Consider the following 14,548-nt stretch of genomic DNA (forward strand, 5'->3'; position numbering starts at 1 on the left):
TATTAACTATATAATTAAAGTCTCCTTTAATAACCATTATGTTTTTAATTTTTATTATTTTCAAAATTATACTTGTTTCCAACCATTTTTGGTATATTTATCACATTCTTTTAAATATATTAGAATGTCAAAACGAGCATAATTCAACAATAATTGATATATATCTCTAATAAGGGGTAAAAAATATTTGAATTCTTAACTAAATTTAAAAAATACAAAAAATCTTTATAAAATAAAAGTTACTATTTTTATTTTACATTTTTAAATTATGAAAATATTTTAAAGATTAGATAACAAAATGAAATAGCTATGAGTAGGAGTCCAAGAACACGTTTAATTGCTAATATGATAGCCGATCATAGTTGAGTAAGGATTTTAGGTGGGTCCAAAGTGAAATTGGAGATTTAAACTTTCAACTAGATATTGTTGGTAACTAGAGACGGTCGGTGCCTAAATAAATTAGATTATGTTTTTTTTTTTCACCTTTTACTCATTAATTCTTAGGTGTTTTTTTTTTCTCCCCTAGTTAGAATTTTCAAACTCAATGACATAACAAATAACAAATACTGCCTTGACCTACATCTAAAGATGAACATAGTTAAACTATAGAAAATACTTTATGCAAAAAGTCATAATTTTTCAATATACTATTTTGTTCAAAGGATTTAACAGAATTCTAAGCCAATTTGAGCGTAGTTCCATCAACGACTTTTCAAAGAGAAAAAAGAAATCGGTGTTTCGCTCCATGCAACTCTTTCACTATGAACCAAATCTCAATCCCGAAAGAGATTTTGGCACTTGTGGGAAAACAGAAAGAAGAAAAGGAAAAAAAATTTTAGAGAAGAAACCATCCGAAGATTTCAGCATTATTGTTCTTTCCATACAGAATCAGATATGCCCATTTTCGAGCTTCCACCACGACCTCATACCCATCTCATATGATGGAATCAAATGATTGGTACAGATTTTTAGAGGATTCTACAATGGCGATCGGCAAATGATACCGATACACCATTCTGCTGTGTCCTCGTGTCGCCATGGTAAGCCCCCATCACTGAACACCACATCTTCGTATGCAATGTATTCGATGAAATGCCCCAATGACTGTTCCCCCCACTGTTTTTCCATTCCCTTTAATCAAGCCATGGCCATCGGATCTTTTGCCAATCGTTTGTCCGTAGGGCCGATTCGGTTAGCCCCCAATTATAATTTCTGTCTGTTTTCTTTTGTTCTTGTTCAATTTATTTGTGGGGTCTTCCATAATTTTTTCCTCTGTTCTTCATAGCTGGTGGTCGTCCTTCAACCACCAGTATATGATACATCCTCCTCCTTGCCTGAAGGAGAGAGCCGTTTGGATTTTGGAGAAGGATGGGGTGTGAAATAAAAGTGGATTTTAGAGAGTATCTGGTTTGGTCCACACCCTATGATTTGGACGTACTGTGAGACGTCCCTGATGAAGTCTGCAGTGCCTGGTTGTTAGCAGACAGGCCTGTTAATCATGTAAAAGCATGATGATCTTATTTATTGTGGGTTTGATTTATTTGGTTTTCTAAGGTTTTCTTTTCCTTATTTATTTTTGGAGCTTTGGAATAACCATTGAAGGGTGGAAGGTAGGTAATCATTTGCTGGGTCAAGACATGGCTTGAGTTTAAGCTTACAAGGGACAGTGCAATTAAGAACCATTTATTTGCATATTATATTCTTCATATGCTTTAACGTTGTTCTTTTTTCTTTTTTGTTTTCTTTTCCCTTCCTTCTAATATTTGTGAGACTCCGGGACAATTAAGAACACCTCGATTGATCACATGGAATCACATGATCCTACTACAATTAGTTTTCAAACTTTGAGGATTTTGTATGTTAGGTAGGTGGCCGTTACAGTTTGAAGTATTTCCTCTAAGTTCTTTACTTTTCACTTGTCCCAATAGCCACTACGCCAACCTAGGGTGGGTACTCTGCTTTTGTATTTTAGGCCATATTCTATATTTTATGTGTTCTTTTCTGGCCACAAAACTTCCACTCTTGTTTCACAATGTTTTTATCTTTTGGAAAGTTTGTTGAGTTGTGCATGAGTTATCATGGGACAAATGAAAATAACATAGCGAGAACATCGTGGATCAATTTTGCCTCGATTGTTGCCCAACACATCTATAAACGTAATCTGTTCTTTCTTTACTCATATCACTCCAAAAGTAAAAGCTATGGACATAATATCTTCTAAAAGTAAGGCTCTTTCGGCTCACACAATCTTTGTGAAGTACACTGAATTTAGTGGTGGATCATTTGGGAAGACGGAAGATTAACTCTTAGTATTAAGACTAAAGTACTGCACCTAAAAGTATGAGAATTGGTTAAGTGTATTTCTGAATTGAAGACCATTCAATGTCTCAACATATAATAATTATTCAAGATCAAGACACGCTACAAAAATTTATGATATTTGTCTTTATCAATACAAGTCAACTGTTTTTCTCAATTGAGTTATCTCTAAATTGACTTAAGTGGCACTAGAGATACAAATAATTCTTCTTTTTTTTTTTTAGAACCGGAAGTCGGAGCTTTGCCCTTATACCCAGGGGCACCCGCGTCTGCCCCAAGGCCGTATACAACTAATTCTCTGTTATACACATGCATGATTATTGGGAAATCCAAATCACAAAGTGATACAATCCAAGGAAATTGGTACTCTTGACTTAGCTATACTAATGTAGCATACTATTTAATGTATTTAGCTTGTGTTCAGTAAGTTCTTGTTCTTCACTTTTGCCATGTCTTGACTAAACCTTCTTTTTACTTAACGGACATCTTTACATTAAACCATCACTTTTAATCAATCTCATGATAAAATCCTGTTCTGCATAGTTTCCTTTAGCGTTTGAAAATATTTCTGGTTTCATGTTTATTTATTTATCTGTATTGATCCGCATTTAATAATTTTGTGATCGTTGAGTCAATAACCATCATTGCAACTTTCACCATTGGAAAAACAGAATATAGGAGGCATTAGATAATGTAGTTACCTTCCATTTGATCGTTTTAGAGTTTTAAAGAGCCCATTCTTTTGTCTGAAGACAAAAAATGGCAGTGCAATGTTGAAAGAGAGAATCACAGTCTCTCAAGCATCAGAAATGTCGAATTTGACCAGATGTCATTCCATCAGCTGTTTCAACCAGTAGACATACATGATTTACAGACAAGATAGCAAAATCCCATCAAGAAGCTGTTAAAAAGCCCAGACCGACCCGACATTGACAATATTAGGTATTTGGTTGTACTGTTCTACTATCTGCAATTTACAGTAGGTAGGTGTAAAATCGATACATCACTCTCTGGTAGTTTTGTTTTCAGCGTTTTGTGGACTTGTGCAAAAAACACTATCTTGTTTGCCTAGAGAGAAAGTGAATATAGGAAGCAAATTCATGTGATTTGTGACAACAGATAACTAATGCCCCATTTGCAGTCAAAAGGGCTACCCAAGTGGAAGCAACTGTGCTCTCTTTATCATTTCCTCATCTGTTTCTCCATCTCCTGTTCCTCATGTGATCTTGTCCCCTGCAGCATTATGCTTAAACCTTAAACATCAATATTTCAACACTAATGAATAAAGAAAGCACCAATATGGATTCCATACTTAGCAACTAATTTATTTTATGCCATTTTATTGCTTGGGAATCTAGCCTTGTCCAGCTGAACCAGCTTAGTTGATCCACCATTTTCCTAAAATATTAATGTTAAAATAAGTCTAGACAAAAAATTATTTTTAATACTTCTCCTTTTTTAGGCAACCTCACTCCTAGCCAATCAACACCACATATTTTTGGTTATCTATCGACATCCTCTTGACATCCTTCTCCTCTTCTTTCCCTCCTTCCTCTCCTTTGTTGAAGGAACGTTTTAAATTCTCCTTGAAGTCTCTAACTTTTTACAGAGATTATCCAGTGGTACCAGTGGAGGAGAGAAACACGATTGGTAGATGATGGTTGTATTTCTTGGGTAATGAGTAAAGGCACGAAGCAAAAAGGTGAGGCGAGTGAAGAACATGTGTGAACTGAAATAAATAAGGGTATATAAGTTTCTCTAGTTCTTTTCATTCTCCTAGTCATACTTCTATCTTTGTCAAAAAGGAAGTAACTTTGCCAAAAAAAAAAAAAAGAAAAGAAAAAAGAAAAAAGGAAGTAACTTTCTCCCGCCCTTCCATAAAATGGACTTCTAAATAAATCAAGTTGAATTAGGCACTCATTTACCCAACAGTTTCAATAGTAGAAAATAAAATGTCAAAAGTTAATAATCTTTTGTGAAGTTGTTGGAGTACCAAAGCTTTTCTGATAGCTCCCACGCCAAAATTTATGCCTAGAGATGAACATGCAGCTGCAAGCTCCATTGAGAGAAACTGAATTTAGGAACAAAGCAAATATAGATCAGTGCTATAAGATGAAAACATTATAAATTCTTATGACAATTTTTTTCATTCTCCACCTCACCTCAACCTGATTCTGTAGTGAATGAACGTAATTGATAGTCTCATCCAACACCATTGCCATACCCATTGTCTGTAAAAAATGATGGAAGTTTTATTTGAACTTGGGACTCCAATGTTTTGGTAAACAGGACCAGAGTCCAGGAAAGGAAATTACCTTGTGGCAACCTGGAATAAGGTTTTGCAAGCATTTTAATTTGTTGTTGATTTTCTCTCTTCTCACCTGAAATATAGAAAGATCATTTTAGTATTGGATTCTTCATTTCATGATTTTCTTTATAGGGGACCAGTACATTAATCCATAAAACAGATTATATTTAGGAAGAAACATTATATAATTCAGTAAGATACCCTTTCCGCTAAACTGTGACTATCTGTAGCTTGACCTCTTTTTGCTCTAACGTGAACTACTTCTGCAGGCTTTTTTGGTTCTTTCTCACAGTTCCTTCTTTTCCTTCCTCCTCTTAAGTTCTGGGTGAACAAAGAAACAATAAGAACGCACATCTAATAGTCATGGAGAGAGAAAGTAAAGTTTAAACCAAATAGACAGAATTTGATGAAGAATTGAGACTTGCTTTCAAATTCCTAGCATTACTACTGTCGTTTCCAAAAGCTGCACAAGGGGTTTCTGAGCTGCTTTCTGATACTTGCTTTGCTTTTATCTTCATGGTTTTTTGAGCCTTATCTACCATCAGACTGCTTCGAGTTATTGCCGGAAACTCGTTCTGACATTTCACTAGAGTAACACAAGGAAAATCGGAAGTCAAGCTTGGCGTTGCATTTTCTGGTAACTGGAAATTGTAACCCAAGAAGTTTTCCACTGAGAACTCTGTTTCATTGAGACCCTCTAACATGCTCTCTGTCATATTAGAGAACTGGTTTATGACTTCCATATTCAAACCCCTTTCTTCAGATGATGCTTTGGACGACTCAAAGTGATGCAGGTCTTGTCTAAACTCTGTCATGACTTTGTTTCTCAAAGCTTGCTGGCCTAACTATTTATATGAATCATTTAAATTGAACTGGCCAATAAAAATCATACATTTACCGTTTGGACGTGGATGTAATTTATGTTTTCCTTCAAAATTAAGTAAATGAAGATCATTGCTAGATAGCTAGCACCTGTGATCTGCCTCACTGGTCACAACCTCATTTTCTGATGTTGAAACTCGCTGATAAGTAGGGTCCATGATAAGGATATACATGTTATCCAATATGTATAGGCATATGTAAGCATCTATGATTGGATTGATTTTCTATTGTTTGTGGAAATAGAGTGAGATTGATCAAGATTTTAGTGTAAAGAGGGATAAAGCCATAAAGAGGAAAAATTAAGATAAGTATACAGATCTTGTTTATCTCGAATCTTCTTTTGTATGTCTTAACCTTTTCCAACCATGGCTGCTTTCATATTTTACCCTTCCTCCTTTCTTGAAATACTTTAAAAAACGAACAGAAGCTCTCTTTTGAGAAGGCTAACTAGATTACTGATGAAGTGAAACAGAAGCTTGCAGGTAATCCTTAAATTTTCAGAAAATTTCCTACCATTCTGATAATTGTCCAAATGATTCTAGGACAGAACATATTGGATGTATTAAATTTCTTGGAACTGGTTGGATGATTAGTGCCTGTTCTTGAAATGAAAATGATGGAAATAACATTGTTGGCTCACAACTACTATTGATTGTGATGTGAAGCACCAAAACGAGCTGAAGAGAAGTCACTTTCTTGAAACAGATTTTGCATGCATGATTGTAGCTACTCACTGATAAGTTTCTATTTTTAAGAAAACCATTTTATTATTACTATTATTATTTTTTTTTTTTGTGGTTATATGTTTAATAAATACATATCTGACATCTGTCTTAGATAAAGTTTGATGAATAGTTGTGTAAACTGGTGTGAAGTCTATGAAGTAAGTGCTAACTTTTAGAATCTGAGTTTGATTTGGAGGTAGATGAAGTTGGATGAGTCTTGTCCTTCCTAAGGTTTGTAGATGTGTGTTGAAAATGTCATTTGTCCTTTGCTGTTAAAGATTTTGAATAAGAACAACAAAATTTAAAAATATCTTTGTACTCTCTGTATTCTTGAATCTGAAGTCACAATCACCACTGTCATTTTTTCTTTTTTGAATGTTAGAAGGCCTTTACTTTGGAAATTGTCATAAATGCTTTATTTTCGCCCATCCCAATTAGCTTCTATAATGGAACGGATGACCAGCAAGTTTGTGTTTGGTAAAATCTGGTCATCTTGTTACTTGTCATAACCATTTTCATAACTTTGGTTTTCATGTGGGGCTCTATCTTACATGAAAGGACTTGAAAGTGTGAGCAAGGAAAGCAAATTTCCTCTCGGCTCTCGAAGCATATGCAACTTTGTTCATCGAATGCTTAGTTTAGGATCGGTAACAGCGGATTTTGCAAGGAGCTGCTGGTGTGTTCATAAAAGATGCTGATGGAGAAATATAACTGTTGCAACTAAAAGTTTCTATGCCCCTTGTAGGAATGATCTAAGCTCTGCATGTGCATGGTTTTGAACTTTTGAGTGTCCTCTTCGGACCTTTTTTTTTAATCTCTGTTGTTGCATTTTTCTTTGTTCTTCTGCCGTAACTCTTTCTAAACACAATTGAATGTCATTTTTTTCATCTCTTTCGATTGCTCGAAACAAAATTTATTCAAAAGTTCGATCATAAACTATTCTTGTATTTTGTTCAAAAAGCATCTCAAGTAGGTGTGGCATTTTTCGGTTGCTTTCATTTCCAATAATATATGTGAAATCATAAGCAAAGCTAAGAATCCAAACTTAAACCCGTTTTAGAGTTCATAAAACAATTCTTTTAGAAGAGAGAAGTTAACAATTATGAGTTATAATCTCACTTATTTATATTGTTAAGCAAAAAATAAATAAGGGACAAAATTGAAAGTTACTTAAACAATTCAAGTAATTAATTATTTGGAATATGGGTTCTACTGCCTAATTTTTATTTACTTATTTTTCCCCCTCTCTATTTTTTTTTCTTTTTTTATTTCTTTCCAGCATTCCTTTAAGTTCATGGGTTTGATCCCATAGAATTTTGACCCATTTTCCCATTGAACGAAAGGGATTTTTTTTTGATCAAAAGTACTATCTAAAATCTTCATTTTTTCCCCTCTTTCCCTATCCCTATCCCACAGTACAGTGTTTGAATCAATAGAGAATCTTTTATTATGTATCTATATGAATCTTTATGGGAACATCACACATTGATCAATCAAAGGGAGCATCATTGGAATTTAATTCCCTTCGCATGTCGGAACAATTTTTTAAAATCAATTTTTTTTAAAAGGTTGGAGGTTCAATCTCCCATCTCCATATCTATTGTACCAAACTAAAAAAAATGGTTAAGTTACCAATTTAGTCCATAATATGACAGTAATATTGTAATAGGTCATTGAACTTTAAGAAATGTCTAATAAATATCTAAATTTTGTATTTTGTATTTTATTGATATATATACTTTTAAAAATGTCTAATAAATCATAGACCTGTTATACAAATAAAATAAAATAAGATAAAAATTGATAGTTCAAATACTAAGCTTATATTTTATCCCCCAAAATTATAAAGAATTTTTCCGTAATCATCTTGTTAATTGTCACAAAAATGATGTGCTATCGTTGTAGGTTCCCCTATGAAATATATAGGATACGGAGGAATTTTAGTATTTTTATTTTTATCTTTTTAATACAACAAGTTGAGAAGGAGATTCAAACTCACGACCTCTTTGTTAAAGATATATGTCAATTACCGCTGAGTTATTCTTGTTTTGACGAATGAATTTTAGTTTTGATTGTTCCTCGCGGGTAAGAATCACTCGAAATGAAAATTTTTGTTATTAAGCCCCCTTCTCAAATCTATGCAAATTGTGATAGAAAGCTATATTTAAAGGTAAGAAGTTGCTCACGTTTGGGGTCTAAGTAGTTATAGTTGCGTGGTTTTTTGGGCGCTACGGTGCTAAGTATTGTGCATGCCCAATAACTTGGCACTTCACATATGCACCTTATTTAGACTGTTCAATATCTATGCATTTTGAAGTTCTCTCATATTTGATTTGAAATTCATCAATTAAGTGAATTATCAGAAATTTAGAGATGTGAAAAATCATGTAAGAGGGGAAAGTTTTCAATTTCTTTTCTAGATTTCCAGGAAATAGGTAAAAGTTTTGAGTTTTTTTCCTCTCAATAACATTTTTTTCTCTTCTAAATTTTCCCTGAGTATATGTCATGTAAGTTTACCGTAGTCAATTTTAACATTCACCAGTTAAAAAAATGTTAAAATCCAAGTGATTAAATTAAAACCTTTTAAATAATAGGACTAGATTAAGAAAAGATTCAAATATTATAGACGAAAACATATATTTAATCTATTACAAAATATATGGAATTTAATCCATCATGGGCCTTCCACGTGAGGAGCCAGCCCAAAGAAAGTCATCCTCAACTATCTCCCATTTACTCACCCTTCTATTAATGTTAAAAAAAGAAAAAAAAAACAATTGGAGTGGAAAATATTCAAATTTTATTCTTGCCAAATGATTATGAGAATATCAAATGGAGGATTCTATTAATTATAGCTTCCTCAAAACCAACAATGATAAGAAAAATTTTAGAGACCATAGATCTAAAATACAAAGAAACTCAACGAATTAGCTCTAAAAGCACTCTAAATTCAACTTTTTATGATGGAGTAGATTTAAGAGTTGTTTTTTAGCTAAAGTATCTGCCTCTTTCGTTCAATGATCTACTAACATGCAACAAGAATTATGGCTACTTCATTTTAAAATAGTTTAGAATTTATGCAATGTAATAATATTAGTTTCCAAATTCGATGAAGCTTGCGTTGTCCAAGTTTGGATAGAAGAACACATGTACTATAATCGTACTATTATTTTTTTTAGTACAACATGTGGGGTAAGAGATCGAACTCACAAACTCATGGTGAAGGTATATGTTAATTACCGCTGAACTATGTCTACCTTAACTCATTATATTGTTCATCACATAGAAATCTTTATCATAATTTGATTTCATTAAATCTAGTTACAATGCTAACAAAAAATAATAAAAAATAAAAAATAAAACAAGTGGGCAATGAAAAAATATATATATATATTTTTTTTGCAAAGGAATGAAAATATAGTACTGGTAGTTAACAATACTACCAATGAGGAAAATGACATGGAAAATGCCAAGGGAAAGAAGTGTGTGCCCATGGACCATCTATCACTTTGGTGGGAATAAATAACCAAACTATTATTAAAAAAAAAAACTATTCAATCTTCTAACATTGAAAATTAATTAATTACTTTGTTCTGCTTTGGTTTATGTACTTATTGGAATTAATTTAATAATTAATTCATATGTGGGTAATAAATTAAAGAACAATTATATTTGAGCTATTTAATTAGTATAGGAGTGATCTTGATTATAGGCTCATGACTTTCCATTTAGGTGTGGCTTCCTGGGTAGAAACGAACTCATTAATCTTAGGGATTATCGGAAACCCTATGATTAACTTATAAATTTATGATTATGGTTCCAATACACTATGCTTCTTGAGCCTCTGTTTTCCATCAAAAGTATTACCCATATTTGGTCTGGATTGCATAGTCGAGTAAGATCACAAACCACAGTTTCATGGTAGTTCATGGTCAATCTACCTAATGCTTCCAGGTAATTCTGATCTCTTTATAGATTTTGGTTTTCTTCCATGCTTAGATACTTAATCTTGATTGTTTTGGAATTTTATGACTTCTAGAATAATTATGAATTAATATTTCTTTAATTTTTCCAACTCTACTTTAAAAATATCTATTTTAGTATCTATACTTTCAACTTTTGTTCATCTTGGTTCATTTATTTTTATCTTTTTCTCATTTATTTCAATCATGATTCTAGCATGACATTTCACTCATTAAATTTGTGTTAAAATTTTGAAACTAAGAACAAAATTGATCAGTTTTTAAAAGTAGTTAGATAGATCATATATGTCAATTACTACTGAGATATGCTCACTTTGACGACCAAAATAGTATTTAAACCTTAAAATTAATTATACTCAATAACCATATCTAAAACTATTTTCTAAATCTGAGAACTAAAGTGTTACTTTTCAAACCACTAAATATGAATCAAGACTGATTGATCAAAAATATATTTTTTAAGCTTTAAATATGTTAAAACATCCACACATTTGTTGTGTTGTTTACTTTCTTATAATATATCATTATGAATTATAATATTTTCTATTTCGTGAACTATCACCTCTCTTCAAATCACAATCAATATTCAATACCACATGGAAAAAAATAGATCATGAAATGATGAAAAGAGACAAGGGGACATCTTCATTATCTCACTCAAATTAAAAATTAAAAAAAAAGGTAATTGCAAAAGATACTTTCCAATTTATAAAATAGTATCTTTTATCTAAAGAATTAAAATTTCATGATTTTCCTAAAATTTGACATGACTGGATGAATCTTTTCTCATCCATTAAAATATTATAGGTTTTCAAAACGTTTATTTTAAGTCATGTGGTATTTCACTTTTATTCATTTTAATTTTTTGGTTTCGAAATATTATATTTTGAAAGTATATGAATAAAAATAAATTAAAATCGAAAATACTGTGACTAATAAAATATTTCAACCTTTAAAAAAAATTACCAAAAACAAACATAAGAGTAACTTTTGTAATTTAGTTGGACAAAAATATACTTCACATCTTATTAAAAAAAAAAACATATATCATAAAGAATGATGAGGATAAGACTCTGAATCCGTTCATAGAATGGATAAAATCTGTCATTTTCATTTCTTTTTAATTTTTAATGTAATATCACAGAAGAAGGTTTAAATCTACCAAAATTAACGCTTCAACCAATTAAATCATATTTAGGTCAATATAATATATAATTTGTTTATGAAATAATAACTTTTTAGTTAAATTAAAACTTCAATTCATTCCCTATTTAATCCATGCACAATATTTTCAATAGATCTTTGAATTCTTTTATACTTTTAAAAAGTTTTTAAAAGAGTTGTAAATTTTCAATTTTTGTCTAATAAACTTTTATCGTTAATTCAATCAATAGTTATATTCACACAAACTATATATTATTCAAGAAAATTACCTAACGAGTTAGACTATAAATATAATGACATATAAATAGTAAACAAACATAACTGTATTAAACACAAAATTAAAATTACATGAACTTATTGTAATTATTTTAAAATTTGGAAACTAAACAGATATAACTAGACTTATATTAGAGTATAAACATTAAATAAATACAATTTTGGAATTTCAAGAACTAAAATTATTATTTAATATTTCTTTAATAATATAACTACAAATATACGATGATAAAGATTTGACGGATTACTTTACCTACCTTAATCAATTAAGTTACATCTAACATAAGATAAGAAAGTTGATTTGATACCATAAATATCACATCTTTCTTTCAATCATATAATTAATTTAGCCTAATGATTTGCATTGAACTATGTCACCAACCATCATAAAATGAAATTATGAAAGTATCAAGCCATGAAATGATATAATCATGTTGGCCTTTTTGGTACCATTTTATTTGTTTAAATTAAAATGGAAAAAGATTGCTATGCAAAGTCTGAAATGGGTTGTGGGTTTGAGTCAATATAATATACTCGATTGGTGTTTTATTTTTTAAGTAAATTTCCAATATTCCATTCTTAATTTTTTAAACTTATTGATTTTATCATTAATGTATTGGAAATTATTGATTAAGTCACCCCATAGAAAGATTTGATAAAATTTGTCGGAAAAAAAAATTGATATATCAATAAATCATTGTTGTACTAACGATAATATATCGAAAATGAATTTTGTAGAAGGGTCGGTTAGAATTTTGTCAATTGATAGATTGAGTTTCTCGCTGTCAACATGTCAATATGTTAATAAAATAATAATTTAATACTACATCAACCAATTTTATCAACAAATTCCAGTAAATTACGAAGATTACTTAATTTATGTATATTAAAGATAAAATTAAGAATTTTAAAATATAAAATAAACTTGGTTGTATGCATTAGCTTAACTCACTCCTAACCTCCCTATACAGCTAGAAAGAACACGTAATGAAAACAGTCAGGTTCAATCTCCCTTAGGACCCATGGCTTCGTGCCAAGTATCATAGGGGATCCGGATTCGAATACTCTTTTTTCTTTTGATGGAGAGAAGTGAGCTTCATTCTTGCTGCTCAAGATGGTCAATTGTCGCTGTCGGCTACCTAGGCCTGCCCGCTTCTCGACCATCTCTCTACACTCTTTCAAATTCCTATTTTCATTCATCCCGTTAGAACGATTACCTAAAATCTTTATTTTCACCTAAGAAATGCACCAATAACAATTTGTGATGGTTTTTTTGTTGGTCATGAAATTTTATCATTACCGTGTGACAGTGAAAAACATCATAAATATCGAAACAAATTGTACATCTCCATTTTTTTCCTTATAAAAACCACCCCATAACCATTTGTAACGTTTTTTTTTCATTCACTTTTCTTTACTTAGGGGTCACTGAAACTCAAGAACATTTGATATAACTTAGCCAAGAGAAAACAAAGGGATGAGTGACAATGGAGAAATGAGAATCAATTGAGTTTGGACCATTTTTCCTTCTTCTTTTATTCCTTGTTTTCTTTCTTTGCTTTTTATGTTCATTTCATCCATATTCTGCTTGGAAAGCTACAGTTGAAAGCTCATTTATTATTGTATTTTTATTGTATATTTGTGAATGATACAAAATTCCTCTGCCAATTGGTGTGGACCATTTTCTTTAATTTTCATTACACTCAACCACTTCCTCTTGTCAATTGAAATCTAGACTGAGGAAGTGGGGACCAATTGGAAATTTTGTTCCATGAGATTACCTTATGCTATACCAATTTAATTAATATTAGGAGTTGGTACAACGTGACTCGTATTTTATCGGTATATCATATGCTATAAATATTTAGTTAGCTTTCAAAATTTTCAGGGAGATCACCATGTTGCCTTTATACTTATTTTAAACGAGTTGTTTTAATGTTAAACTTTCAATTTTATTTAATTAAACTCTAGGTAAGAAGAATGGGTGGTTAATGTCTTCTCAAAATTAAATCAAAAAATTATTTATGAATCAACGAATAAATCACTTAGAATTCATCTAAAAAAACTCAAAACTAAAGTATATAAATGCCTCAAAATTCAACCATGAAAATATGTCAGCCTAATTGCAAAGTCAAGTAATTAAAAAAGCACGTAAACTTATAGTAACAGAATGTAGTGATTCAAACGCAACAAAATTTAAAAAGATTTTTAAAAACTTTATAGGAATAAAAATAGTCTCATTCGATCCTAAAAATATTCATGATTAGTATTATATATTCTTTAAAAGTTGGAGACTTTTCGTGATTAGTATTATTCTTTAAAGTTGGGAAACGTTTTAAACTTAAGAGTATTTGATTGTGTCTAATTAGTCCATGAATTTAAAAAGTGTATAGTAAATTGATACATTTTTAGTCACGTGTCTAATTCAATTAATTTGATTTTTAATTAGATAAAGAAATGTGAAACTCTAACCCAACAAGAAATATGAATGTATTGATCCTAACAAACTATGAAATACCTTAAAATTAATGTAAGTTAATTAGAATCATGATTCTCAATACACCATGCTTCTTAGAATTATTGATTCTTTTTTTAAATGCACAAGTTCTAGTTTGATCTTACTCAATAGTTACTTAATTGTTTACGTCTATGGATTCAATGTCTATGGATTCAATATCAACATATAAGAGACGAATCAACATTTTTATATAATCGGAAAAAATTGACAAATATAAAAAATTATAAAATGTAAACAAAATATCTTTAATGAGAACATAATTTTAATAATAAAAATTTTCAATTTATTTAAAATTAGTGAAACACTTCGTTATTAAATAAATAATTGTTGAAGAATTTTTAATTTTCATGTGTCTAAGAAATATTTATAATAT

The 14,548-nt window shown here is 30.8% G+C and overlaps 1 protein-coding gene and 1 long non-coding RNA gene across 4 annotated transcripts; one reads left to right on the top strand and one right to left on the bottom strand.

Annotated features, from left to right (window-relative positions):
• The first annotated feature begins 666 nt into the window (after positions 1-666).
• LOC111016971 (uncharacterized) lies at positions 667-5,629 on the top strand. 2 transcript variants are annotated; one of them, XR_015793173.1, is made up of 4 exons: positions 670-1,040; positions 2,544-2,682; positions 3,072-4,063; positions 4,897-5,629. It is a non-coding gene; the product is annotated as an uncharacterized LOC111016971 (long non-coding RNA). The 2 variants fall into 2 exon arrangements; XR_002602244.2 differs by having other exon boundaries at positions 667-1,040; positions 2,544-4,063.
• LOC111016970 (uncharacterized) lies at positions 3,130-5,442 on the bottom strand. 2 transcript variants are annotated; one of them, XM_022292584.2, is made up of 6 exons: positions 5,053-5,442; positions 4,829-4,948; positions 4,635-4,700; positions 4,482-4,550; positions 4,313-4,390; positions 3,130-3,552 (listed from the first exon to the last, which is right to left on the bottom strand). In XM_022292584.2, exons 1-6 carry the CDS (start codon positions 5,440-5,442, stop codon positions 3,502-3,504), a joined length of 774 nt encoding a protein of 257 aa, XP_022148276.1. In that variant the 3' UTR covers positions 3,130-3,501. The 2 variants fall into 2 exon arrangements, with proteins under 2 accessions (XP_022148276.1, XP_022148275.1); XM_022292583.2 differs by lacking the exon at positions 3,130-3,552 and having other exon boundaries at positions 4,241-4,390.
• Positions 5,630-14,548: the final 8,919 nt, after the last annotated feature.

The sequence above is a fragment of the Momordica charantia genome (assembly GCF_013281855.1).
Source record: "Momordica charantia cultivar OHB3-1 chromosome 8 unlocalized genomic scaffold, Mcharantia_2.0 BLBB01000008.1, whole genome shotgun sequence".
Lineage (NCBI taxonomy): Eukaryota > Viridiplantae > Streptophyta > Magnoliopsida > Cucurbitales > Cucurbitaceae > Momordica > Momordica charantia.